Below are 12960 nucleotides of genomic sequence, written 5' to 3'. Positions count from 1 at the left end.
CTCTAGCAAGCAGGCCCTAACCTATTCGAGCTCCACTACTGTTTATGGGTGCCATCATTAATAAAGTCCAAGCCACAACCTCCACGCTCCCCCAAATTTGACCATGGAAAGCCAGATCCAGACCAGAGTGGCTTACTGTTTGAGAGACGTGATAAGAACTCGTGAGACTTTGGTTTAAATCTCATATCTCACAATCTACAAGAATTCTCCATTTCACGTTCTCATGACCCACCTGACCAGCTCAGTCTGAACGGATAGTCTTGCTAAGCTTACTAATACTGCATGTATGTCCGAGGTTTATTCGACCCATATTCGCCCTGATTCCTCGTATGCGTACGTATATGTTATAAGAAAATTTTGCAGTAAAAAACTCAAAAGAATGAAATATTAAAATAAAAATAAAAATGATTCCAGATAAAATAAACTGCAGACTTTAATCTCTCTTGAATTGGTTCTCCATAAAATGGAGAGTTTATCCCCAACTGTGCAGTTGGTTCGTATCAGTTCAAGGCTAGGCAAGATCAAGAATATAATGTAAGAGGAACATTTCCCAATTGAAGGATAGTACTCCAAAATAATCAAATTAAAGAAGCTTTCCAAATTATGTCCGATTTAAGTCCAGTTTTTTTCCTTTTTATAAGCCAGAATATCATTAATAAACACCGAATTCAAGTACAGAATGGCGAAAGAGAAGGCAAAGCAATCTGCAGACAAAATGCTGAGAAGGAGCAGAAAAAGAACAAGAAACTTGGAAATACTGTGTCCATTGTTGAAGACTTGTGGTGTTTTCTCTCTTTCTTGCTTCCCCTTCCCCTTATTGCATTTACTTCTGGTAAGTATCTGATTTACATCCGTATACTAGATGCTGGTCAAAGTAGGTTTTACTATTTCCCCTGGTAGTTGTCGCTATATATGATGATCAATTCACAAATTGAATGCTTTGGTAGCTAATCTTTAGTTTCTTTAATTTTTGAATTTCTTAAAATTTCTGAATTTACAGTACGGTATTCTACTTGCCCATGCGCTGCTGAACCTTATAATATATTTGTGTGTGAGATATGTTTTTACAATATGATTTTTTTTGGAACAATTTTTTTTTGCATAGATTTGATTATATAGTATGACTTTCATTGAACTATATTATTTTATTTCCATTTTAAAGGAAAACACTTAGATAAAAATGAATTAGAAAAATAGTAAGTTCGATTTTTACATAAGTACTTAGATTCAGATATATACAAAATGAAACTCAAAACTATTTGATTAATTGGATAAAAAAAATTGGATTATAACTTCAATACGCAGTTCAACTTCAATCCATAAATGTTATGAAGTTATAAAAATATATTTTTTGCCATTCACCTAACAAGGTAAGTTTTTTAGGATTCCCTTCGACCTCAAAGCTATTTTCCCCAGCATTTTAATTTTGGCTGTTTTATTTTTTTATCTTTTTGTGTTCGACGTCATTAGGCAATATATATCACGCATTTTTTTCTTCCTCCAAGGACAAATCCTTGTTTCAATTCCCGAGTTATGACATTTTTTTTTCTAGAATTCAGTCAATTCTAACAACATCGCTGGCATATGAAATATGATCAATTTTTTTTAAAAAAAATATGTATAAATTTTATTATATAAAAGTTTACTTGATATAAAATAGTTGACTTAATATATCCAAAAAAATAATACAAACAACTAATAAAAATATAGTTTGATTAGAAAAAACTCAAGACTATATCAATTTTTTAAAATATTAAGATGACAACATATTGAATTGACTCATATCAATTTAAATTAACTTGTCAAGCTCATGACCTTAATCATAAATTAACTTATCAAGTTTGCTTAAACCCGTAACACGAGTAATGAGACTATAATATATATATATATAAAGTAAATCATAATAAGTCATAAAACTCAATCTATAATAAATTAAATATAAAAAGTAAAATAAAATAAAAATATATTTTTTCATTAAATAAACAAAAAAAAACATTATTACAATAAATAATATTTTGTAAGGATAATCTCTCTTTTTTAATGGTTTATTTAGTTAGTTCTCATTCCTCTCTCTCTCTCTCTCTCTCTATATATATATATATATATATATGTTAAGAGTTTGAGATGGGGTTTACTAATATGAATTTCCAAATGATCTAAAAAGGCGATACATTTGTGTCATCGGTATCCATAATATTCCTATTAAATTCCCATCACTACGACCAGGAAGTTGGTGCTGATTTCATGTAAGAAGAAGTTCCTCAATCATATGATAATTGCTTAATTAGTGTTAGCAAACTACCCGCTGTCAATACGAAAAAGAGAGTTTGTGAGGGTGGAAAGAAGCCAACGATACAAAACAATGCTCATTCCAATGAGTCCGAACAGGTATGACATCGCCCAGTAAAAGAAAAGAAAAGGAAAAGGACAAAGAAGATGTAGGCCTGCTGAGGCTAGCCAGGACAGTCCTGAGCCAATGAGATCTCGACAACGCGTCCTCAAAAAACCACTTCTGGTTTTGCCCTTTCCTGCCAATTTCAGTGAGCACCGCTATATATTCAACATCTGGTCATCTCATTTTTTCCACTCTACATATGTGCATGCTAGCTTTTCTCAGGGAAACTTCTTCACATTTATAATTTCCTTTCTCTTTCGTTTTTTTTTCTTTCGGTTCAGGTTAATTTGGTGTGTTTTTTTTTATCTTGGGTTTTGGTTGTTGGGTTTTTTTTAGGGATAAAAAAGGTCAAGGCATTTAGAGAGAGAGAGAGAGATGGGAAGAGGTAGGGTTCAGTTGAAGAGAATAGAGAACAAGATCAACCGGCAGGTAACGTTTTCCAAAAGGAGAACTGGATTGTTGAAGAAAGCTCATGAAATCTCAGTCCTGTGTGACGCTGAGGTTGCTTTGATTGTCTTCTCTCACAAAGGGAAGCTCTTTGAATACTCCACAGATGATTGGTACGTTCTAAACTCACTCTCTTCTTCTCTTCTATATTTATTACCTTATCACACAGTTAGCATATATCCTGATTAGGTTTCTCTCTCTCTCTCTCTCTGTCGTTTTCTTGGTTTCTTCAGGGGCTTTTGTTGTTTGTTTGTTTTTTCTTTCTTCTGTGACATGACTTGGTATAATATAACCCCTCTGTCTAACTTCTGATTTTCTTTTTCTCTGGTTTTTCCATAGAATCTCTTGATCTATGTCTCCTCTACGTTATCTTGGCCAAGCCAAGACTAAAGCCATATATACCCCATTGGTTTTGCTGCTTCCTACATCAATTTTGGTGTATATAGATAGGATTTGGTAATATATAATGTACTGAATAACTGTGCTCTTGTTTCACTTCTATATATATATATAGATGGAGTCACTTCATGCAGAGTTATCTCGTAATGTTTTGCTTCATCCGTAAAATTAACTATAAACATAAAAAATAAAATAAAATAAAGTAACTGTAAACATATGCTTCATGAGTTCTCAAGTCTTGTCCAGAATGATATAGATGGCTGTAGGGTGGTGGTGTGTCCATATCTGACTGGAGGAGTACTGCTCCCTCTCCCTCTACTTTATGACAGTTTTTAAGGTGAAGGTGCAACATCCTAGGATAAAACATGTCATCTCTTTAATTGATCGAATTTGTTTAACAAAAACTATAAAGGAGAAAATCGTACATGTAAGGGATTTTTCGTCAGTAGATTAGCTATGACGCTGGCTGTCACTTAATCTTCTCAACACTTCTTTATTTTTTACTTGGTATTTTTTTCCTTTAGTTTTATTTTTCTGTTACCCAGCTTGATGTTTCCTTTAAAAATAAAAGCTACGGGCCACAGCTGTAATTTGAACATGTAGTCGCCCGTACTTAGGGGATATATTGATCAGGGAATTGATGACCCTGATTAATTTGTCTCTTTTATCTTTTCTTTTTTATCTGTGCCCGTATACGGTCTGGGTTTACAAACCTAATGAATGAGGGCAAACGTGCCATGTTTGATATGTGTATTGAATTCTGGGGGAAGGAAGCACGTTTTAAGAAACATAAATATTATGTAGAAATAAAATGGATGGTGTCCCTTTTTGACCAATGGAGAAATGGATCTAACATCGACGCCACAAGAAGGCTTAAGATCAGCATTGGCTACATCATCCAAAAACATGATTCATGACACGTTAAAAAAGAAAGAAAAAAAGCATCTCAGAGAGAGATAATTAACCCTACTTGCAGTTTAAGATTTGATACTGCACGTAGAATCATGGACTGATCAGTGGACTAAATAATCATGATCTAAAACTCATTTCAAGTTGAGGAAGACAACATATGTAAAGATAAAGCCAGGTTGTATAATGGTTAAGTTCAAATCTCCGATCATACTAACTAGGTTGCCTTGCATTTTTTAGGAGAAACCCGATTATAGGCGATTCTCCTATAGTAATCCGTGGATTGATGAACTGCAAGTCAAGGCTTCGTTATGTAAAACATGAAATCAAATATGATACATGCCTCTAAACCAAGCAATCGCATAACCATCTCGGTGGGGTTCGTTGCATTACATCTTGCTTCCTGCCGCTTGATTTTAATGCAAGGTTTTCTTGTTCTGGGAATTTTTTTCCCTATTTTTCTTCGATACGCCTTCTGTGTTTGGGAGCAGGCTTTGTTGAAACCTGTTACTTATGACGCCGCTATTGCTTACATTTCTTTTGATTTTGATAAATAACCATAGCTAGGTTGTGAAATCTTGATTTTATATATATATATATATATATATATATATATATATATATATATTTGATAGTAGATTGTTTTGCTCGAACCGCGTAACTATTCTTCTACAGACAGCTATGCTGATGGTTTACTAGCTTCCATAATCCAACATCATCATGGTACAATGAAGATGTAGACAGTTGCAAGCTTTCTCTTGTCAATATGTGAAACCCTATTCTGGGTCAACTCTTTGTCCTTGTTAAGGATCCACTGACAAGAATGTTCATCTGAAACAAGAATGATGCTCAAATCTTTAGGTAGAAGATATATAAGCATCGAAATCTACATGGATATACATAATATGTTAATTATTCAAATCTCTAACTATGCATGGATTAATGGTGGGAGAAATAGTTGAACGGATTTTTTTCCTTCATACAGACGATTCAAGGAAAAAAAAATGAAAATTGTTATTCCTAATTTCTCATATACTGTCAAGTTTTCTCTTTCAAAATGTTGTAGAGAATTCGTACATCAGCTATAAAAACACTATATAAATTTACTAACCAGCAATATCATGTTGTTGTGCAACAGCATGGAAAAGATACTTGAACGCTACGAGAGATATTCTTATGCAGAGAGGCAACTAGTTGCAACTGATCTTGATTCACAGGTAGGGCCTTACTATTTCATCAGAGTTGTGATTTTCTCAGGTTCCATTTCTGTACTTTGATTTCTACTATTGATTTGAATTGAACTAATTAAAAGAGTAATTAAAATTATTAAGGTAAGTTAATGAACGATCATGTTTATCAAGCGAGCTTCAGTAGGCAAGTCAGTTCAATACTGACTTAAATATATACTCCCCAGGGGAACTGGACCCTGGAGTATAACAGGCTCAAGGCAAAGGTTGAACTTCTACAGAGAAACCATAGGTACTGACTTGATTGCCTGCATTTGTTTTAGAATTTTTCTTGAAAAATGTTTGAGGTGCATAAACTTTTGTTGATTCTCTAACCTCACCAGGAACTATATGGGGGAGGATCTAGACTCCATGAGTCTCAAAGAGCTACAGAACTTAGAGCAACAGATTGAAACCGCCCTTAAACACATTCGGGCAAGAAAAGTATGCTACACTGTTATATACTTGTTTCGGCTTGCTTTATGCCGGTTGCACTAATGAGTTTTCTCTTCTACAGAACCATCTGATGAGTCAGTCGATTTCTGAGCTGCAGAGAAAGGTAAGTACTTTTAACATATTTATCTTGGTTAATTAACATGCTGTTTGGAAAGAGTTGTAAAGAGAGGGATCTTGGTACAAACTTATGTTTTGAAGGTCCATGGTATCAGACGCAACAATTGTTGAAAACAAATTTTAAGAAATCCTAATTCATCCAAGATCACCAAGCACCTGACTTGTCCCTTTTTCAGTTTGAAGTTATCCCATCGATTGTTGTTAGAAATGAGTCTTAAATGAACAATGGAAGATCAGAGCCCTACACGCATGTAATATTAAATAATTTTTCTGTTTCATAACAACATAAGTATTAAAACTCGATTCATATATATAGGCTATAGCAAAGGGGGTAAATTCTCTTAAGTCGATTTGATAGAGCTTTTGTTCTTTGTGAATGGCTTCTCGAATATCTAAAACGATCTTTGTTTTTAATCGTGGAGTTTATGATCATCAATTGTCCTCTTCTGCTGAAATCTGACGAAGTTAATTAGTCCGTCGTGGTGAGGAGTTTGTGGCATGGGCATAAGAGTTTCTGAGCTGATTGTCTCTAGATATTATGCTTCTCTAGCTATCCGGATAAGTGCTTTTAAAGAATAAATATTTAACGAAATCTCGGTGGTTCGACTCTCTCTTTTCTCTCTAATTGCTTACGACTTATGCCCTAAATTTGCTAAGTGCTTTTAAAGAATAAATATTTAACGAAATCTCGGTGGTTCGACTCTCTCTTTTCTCTCTAATTACTTACGACTTATGCCCTAAATTGGCCTGTTTAACTTGTCAACATTTCTACCTGATTCATGACAGGAGAAGGCAATTCAAGTGCAAAACAACATGTTAGTGAAGCAGGTGACCATCCTTTATTGTCCAAAGACTTGCAAATTACATTTTAATTCTTTTCAATATGCTCAGGAAGTAGCATAGCAATTTTCAATTTGTTGAATAGCGGGTGATTTATGCCTTTGTATATATGATTTGGAAATAGATCAAGGAGAAGGAGAAGAAGGATAAAGCTCCGGCACAGCCGGCATTCTGGGATCAGCAAAATCACGGCCCTGATGCTTCCTCATTCCTTTTATCACAGCCGGCAGGCCTGCCACTGCCTTGCTTAAACATCGGGTAATCATCTCTTGCACTGCAAAAGCAGCTATATATAGGGTTTATTAACTCGCATGGCATCATTTTTTCTTTATCATTTGCTTCCTGGTTTCGTTCGCTAATAGACAACTTTAATAACAAGATTAGTGTCAAAATGAATGCCTAAACACTATAGGAAATTGATATTTAACACCTACTTAATGCTCTTTTCTTTCTTTATGAGTTTTGCATACTAAATACTCCTACAGTAGTTCACATAAATGTTGGGAAATTCAAGGTCAGTAAAAGTTTATCTAAATATATAGGCAATCCTACACAAACAATTCTTTCATACAAAATTATATTTTTCATTCAAAAAATGATTTTTAAGCAAATTTCTTTATACTAAAATTCTATACAAAATGATGTCTTAAATAATTGGTGGTAAAGTGTGGACTCCATGATAACAAAAGATTGATCTCCCATGAAAAACGCAAACGGTGCATATATTTGTATGATAATTTTATAAGATATGTTTGTTCGTATAATTACATTACTCTTTTTTTCACCGGGGAATATATTAATTTGTAAAATAAAAAGTTTATTTGTGAATCATATTACTAATTATCCGTTATCTAATTGCTACCTACATGTGTTGCCAAACATAAACAATATTAATGGCATTACTCAAAATGTGGCTATATACATGTTTTTTAATAGAATTTCAGGGAAATGACAAAGCAAATTAATCTCGTTGTCTTGGTTTTTGTCCCCGAAATCTCTCTTCTATAATTTATAAGATATATATTCCGATGAGTCCCAGCCAAACATTTAAAAAGCTAGAGCATCGCGGTCTATTCACTAATATTCTTTAATTATTGCATGTAGTTAGTGATCACAAATGGATTAAGGATCGAGATGCCCTGACATTGCTATATATATATATATATATATATATATATATATATATATATATATATATATATATATATATATATATATATTAATTTGATTTGATGCAGTGGCAGTCACCAGGAAGAAGCTCCTGAAGCGAGGAGGAATGGGCTTGGCCATACGCTGGAACCAATTTATTCTTTTCACCTTGGAGGTTACGGAGCATGAATATTTGGGTGAAGAAAGATACTCGAAAGCACTTATAATGAAGTTTTGATATTAAAATATATATTATGTGTGTTGATGGTAATAACCAATGTATGTCGGAAGTGAATTCGGATGTTTCAAGTTAATTGTTGTTGTTGTTGTTAAAATTTGTATCTGAATCAATTAAGAAGACTCCTACAGCTGATTTTCATAATATAATTAATGGAAGGTTAATTACTGTTAGTAGCCCCGTCACCGGATAGAGGAGGCCACTTCGCCAGAAAGTAGAGTTTGAAGGACTTTTCTTCCATGAATTTGAGTTTTGTTTAATCTCAATTTATCAGTTGTTTTTTTTTTTTATTTTGTTCAGCTATAAAAATATTTTTAGATCAGCTCATGCTTGCATATCATTTAAAACTAAATTCTTTTAAGGTGATCTTAAAAACGTATCCCCTCACATTTGTTTTCAGAAGAATTTAATAAATTTTTCAAGTGTTGGTTCCAAGTTTTGAACTTTAGGCAATTATTGAGATTTGATTTATTTTCTATAATTTTATAATATGCAGTGAAAATTTAATTATAAATACACATGCATGCATTTATTTTTTATATAAAAACAAGTAATTGAGAATATTACATAAAATATCTTAGAATCATTTGGACCTCGACTAATCCTAAATTTCATAATACATTTAGAGTAATTCAATAATTTTTTTATGAATGCTAGCTTTAGGACTTGACACCAGGCCAATCTTTTAAGAGTAGAAAATATATTTATTGAAAGATTTCTCCCTCATAACCTCTCATTAAATTTGGATCCAAGATAAAATTATAGGGAGTTATCACCCGAAGGAAGTCTCTGAGAGATTCAAGAAACTACTAGACACGAAAATTTTCATATTTGGATAACTAACTTGTAGCCCAATATAGTTGTCCAGTGATTAAGCAGTTGAGGATAAGACACATGATCAAATGTCAAATGTTACCATAGCATACATGCATGGTAAGCATTAGCAAAACATATGAGAACAGAAATGAAGAGAGCAATGGCAGAGCTTGCGGATTACTGCATGATTCTCTTAATTAGCAGTAATTCCTAGAGCTAGGAGTAAATTAACACAGCTTCTTGCATCTTTATTTGTCAAAGTAAAGTAGCCATGGTCCTGATACCAGGCAATTAGTTTATAGGCATGCCTCACGAGCGATCTCATCTCTGTAAAGCTGTCCATTTAAAGTTAGAGGGAATGATGGTTTCAATTTTGCTTTTTGCTAGGACCAATTGGGTTATGGACCTCTAATCGTAGGCCTTTGTGTTTTGGATGCTTGAACCGAACACTCTTAAAACTGGACCAGATTCAAAAGTTTACCAGCACAAGGCGATCGAGCTTGCAGCCTCCATTCTTTAGCAGGCCTCGAAGCACATTTCTTACCTCTGGGCCATTTTGGCTCGTCTGCAAAGGAAATATTTCTTATGGGAAAGACGAGCACGAGGGTGATGTCAATGGTGAGAGAGCTGATAAATTTAACGAAATACGAAAAGATTTCATATATGGCAACCATTAATTATATGATTTACGCTATATCATTGAGATTCGGTATCATATCATCTAGCATTATTCTCGTTTCGAATGGTAGATAGTCGGATAAGACACATGATGATATGCAGGCCTCATAAAGAGTCCATATAACACACTACCTCGGACAGGAGTTTTACACGCGACAAACAACTCTCTTGCTTGGCCGTGACACGAAAATCCGAAGAGGTCTGTAGAACTTGCAAGTTCGAATAGGCAAGGCTTTGCTGGTTTTTATAAATTGCACATGTATTAAATAAACAGACGTTTTTCTGGACTGTTCTTGTTAAGTGATGATGTTTATAAACATCGACGCCTATTTTTAACATGATTCATCAATTTCAAAAACTTTCATCTTTTATTGATTGATCGGAAAATCATAGATGGTGGGAAAAGTGACTCTTCTACCTCTGTCTCTGGAAAAGTTACTACAACTTGTGATTATATAAACAAGCCTCAACTTTTGGCCAAGAGAGTCGGTTCTCTTCTTCAACCTCTCCATCTCATGTTCACGATATAACCATGCAGCACCCGTAACATAGCCTCTTTAAGCTCATTTCTCCTCACGTTTTTTATAACTTAAGCATCCGAGGATCTTCAATTTTTTAAATGGAACATGTTTTTGCAAGTTCTCCGATCAATATATATAACTAGTCTTTTCGATAATCTTTATTTCAAATCAATCTTGTAAAGAGCCATGCATCTCAATATTATTATAGGTTTTCCAGCCTCATCAAAGCAAAAGATAAAATCAACACTTCATTATATATATTATTAAGCTACATCAGTTTTGTGGGAGAATGTCAAAGAACCAACTCAATCCAATAACTTAAGCTATTAGGTGAGATTCCAAGATATGATTTATATTATTCTCTAACACACCCCCTCAAGTGAAAGCTCTTTGGGCTTGAAACTTGCACAAGTCCACATTACCTTGTGCTTAATTTTATCAAATAAATAGGGGTGGTGAGATTTGAACTCATAACCACTAGATCATCAAAGCTTTGATACCATATCAGAGAACTATTCCAACCCATAAGCTTAAGCTATTAGATAAGATTCCATAATATGATTTATATTATTCTCTAACAGAGAATATTTTCGGAAATGAGTTTTGAAAAAGCTACTATAGTTGATTTATAGAGAATCTATTATTATAATCCACCCCCATTCAACGATTAAAAGTCTTGGGTGGTGTTTTTTGAAAAAAAAAAAAATTCCATGAACCTAGCGTTACACTTTATATACAGCTTTTACGTACCAGGTATAAACTTTATTTGCTCAATTAGATTGCAAAATATCAAGATAAAGTTGTTCCCAAAAAGTCTAGAAGGGACCAAACTATGTAGCGGCCCTCACGTAAAAAGGGAAGGGAGTGAGCTGGGACTCTTCTTCTCTGTTAAGATCAAAATCAGCAAACCTCTTATTTCTATCATTTATATATTAGAACTACTAACAGTACCAAACCCTATAATTAAATAAGAAGTATTTTAAATAAAAAAAATAATACCCCATGGAAGAATTCACTTAACAAGAGTCTGATACAAATTCCGACTCATCTTATAATTAAAACAAATGGTAATTAACGATTTGTCATGAGGAAAACAAAGAAATTAAGAAAGAAAGATAATGATGGGGTTCCTGAACTGCGAACTGCAAAGCCATGGAACACGGCTCGACTTTATGTACAGTGGGATATGCTTTTTGTTGCTCTCTCTCTTCATTTCTTTTTGCCATATCAAAGCCGCCCCTGTTTATTCTAACTTCCTTGATTACTAGAGCGAGAGGGATGAGACTGAATCCTTCACATGCTTTGCCTGAAAGAGAACCATAAGCCCAAGTCTCTCTTTTTTTTATAAAAAAAAAGAAAAAGGAACTTTTCTAGAAGAGATTTGAAAAAAGGACCAAGGTAGCCAGCTAGAGAAGTTGAACCGTTTGAAAAGTTCAGATTCCAAGATATGAATCGGGCTAAAATATGTCCTTTCGTGTAGCATTCATATACATGTATATAGGTTTAATATTACAACAGATAAAACCTTCCCAAAAAATCAACATCTCAGTGTGAAATGATACTTGATTAATTGAATATTATCAAGCACGATCAAAGTCAGTAGCGGCCAATCCTGAAATAAAAGCTTAGGGAAGGCAAGGAAAAGGCGTATAGGTAAGAGTATATATAGTGCTGGAATCATTTGTATCATTCAAATCTATCTCAATTTCGAACAATAAACTTGATAATGTCAGAGTTCAAAACAACAACAACAAGAAGAAGTTAATTTTTCAAAATTTTACTCTAATTTGATGGTCTGCGTATAAATCTCACTTTAGAATTGTACAAGTAAAAAAGGAAAACACTATTTTGCAAGCCTTCTTTGTTAAAGAATGTGTGCTTTGTAATTTGAAAGTAACATGTGTGTGTTGTACAGACACACACGTAGAGGAAATGACTTCAATTTAGCTCTGAAAAAAGAAGAGGAAGAAAATTATAAACCCATGACACAAGTGCAAATAAACTTAGAGATGCAGGGCGTGAATCAATACTTTGTTAATTACAGGGACACAAATGCAATACAAAAGAATGGAAAATAACAAGGGAGGCTGCTGCCTTCCCCAGTTTGTAGAAGATCCGCCGTTGTAAGTCAAGACAACAAGTAGCCAAGGTCAATAAAATTAACATGGAATAGAATCTTTGTTTATTTGTTGTTCAGACTAACTGCAGGTCGGCGAGATTGATTGTCGTCACCTCATGTTATTTATGCATTGAATTGGTGGTTGCTGTTCGATCGGTTTAGATTCTGAAGTCTCTCTCTTTTGGACTAATATCGCCTCCCCTCCCAACTTTCTTTTTTTCTTTTTTCAACTTCCCAGAATGGTTATATATTGTTACTTTAATTCGTTTAATTTGCAACCACGCCTCGAAAATAGAAAAAATCTTGATGTAGGAAATTGTTTCCCCAGAATAAATTCCCTGTTCTTGCAACTTTAATATTCGGCCGTGAATTTATAAGTCTCTATTTTTTTCTTCAATGCATCGCATCATAAATTAAATTATACTATAAAGTGTCTACGGATGCTTTTATTTTTCCAGATAAAATGTCTATAGGATAGCTTTACTCCTCCAAATTAAATTACGCAAGATCATTGAGAGCCCGATTACAGTTTCCTGCAGTACGTAAATTATATGTTGGAGAGAGGGGATGAACATGAAGTGGGATTTCTTGAATTCACATGGACTCAAATAAACTCAGACCCGTCTTCTTCTTTTGTGGCCTATATGGTT

The 12960-nt window shown here is 33.9% G+C and overlaps 1 protein-coding gene across 1 annotated transcript; it reads left to right on the top strand.

The window, feature by feature from the left end:
* The first annotated feature begins 2580 nt into the window (after nucleotides 1-2580).
* LOC118043274 (agamous-like MADS-box protein AP1) lies at nucleotides 2581-8349 on the top strand. The gene is made up of 8 exons (XM_035051183.2): nucleotides 2581-2955; nucleotides 5289-5367; nucleotides 5565-5629; nucleotides 5721-5820; nucleotides 5894-5935; nucleotides 6736-6777; nucleotides 6914-7047; nucleotides 8028-8349. The coding sequence occupies exons 1-8, from the start codon at nucleotides 2771-2773 to the stop codon at nucleotides 8125-8127; spliced, it is 747 nt and encodes a 248-aa protein (XP_034907074.1). The 5' UTR covers nucleotides 2581-2770; the 3' UTR covers nucleotides 8128-8349.
* Nucleotides 8350-12960: the final 4611 nt, after the last annotated feature.

Source organism: Populus alba, chromosome 10 (assembly GCF_005239225.2).
Source record: "Populus alba chromosome 10, ASM523922v2, whole genome shotgun sequence".
NCBI lineage: Eukaryota > Viridiplantae > Streptophyta > Magnoliopsida > Malpighiales > Salicaceae > Populus > Populus alba.
The sequence above is the reverse complement of the archived record's forward strand: the minus strand, read 5'-3'. Positions and strand labels throughout refer to the sequence as shown.

What these genes read in the sequence shown, in the direction of transcription:
- LOC118043274 (XM_035051183.2), top strand. Translation starts at nt 2,771, where the DNA reads ATGGGAAGAGGTAGGGTTCAGTTGAAGAGAATAGAGAACAAGATCAAC. An exon ending in GAATACTCCACAGATGATTG is followed by an intron (nt 2,956 to 5,288) that starts GTACGTTCTAAA and finishes GTTGTGCAACAG; the next exon opens with CATGGAAAAGATACTTGAAC. An exon ending in CTGCCTTGCTTAAACATCGG is followed by an intron (nt 7,048 to 8,027) that starts GTAATCATCTCT and finishes GATTTGATGCAG; the next exon opens with TGGCAGTCACCAGGAAGAAG.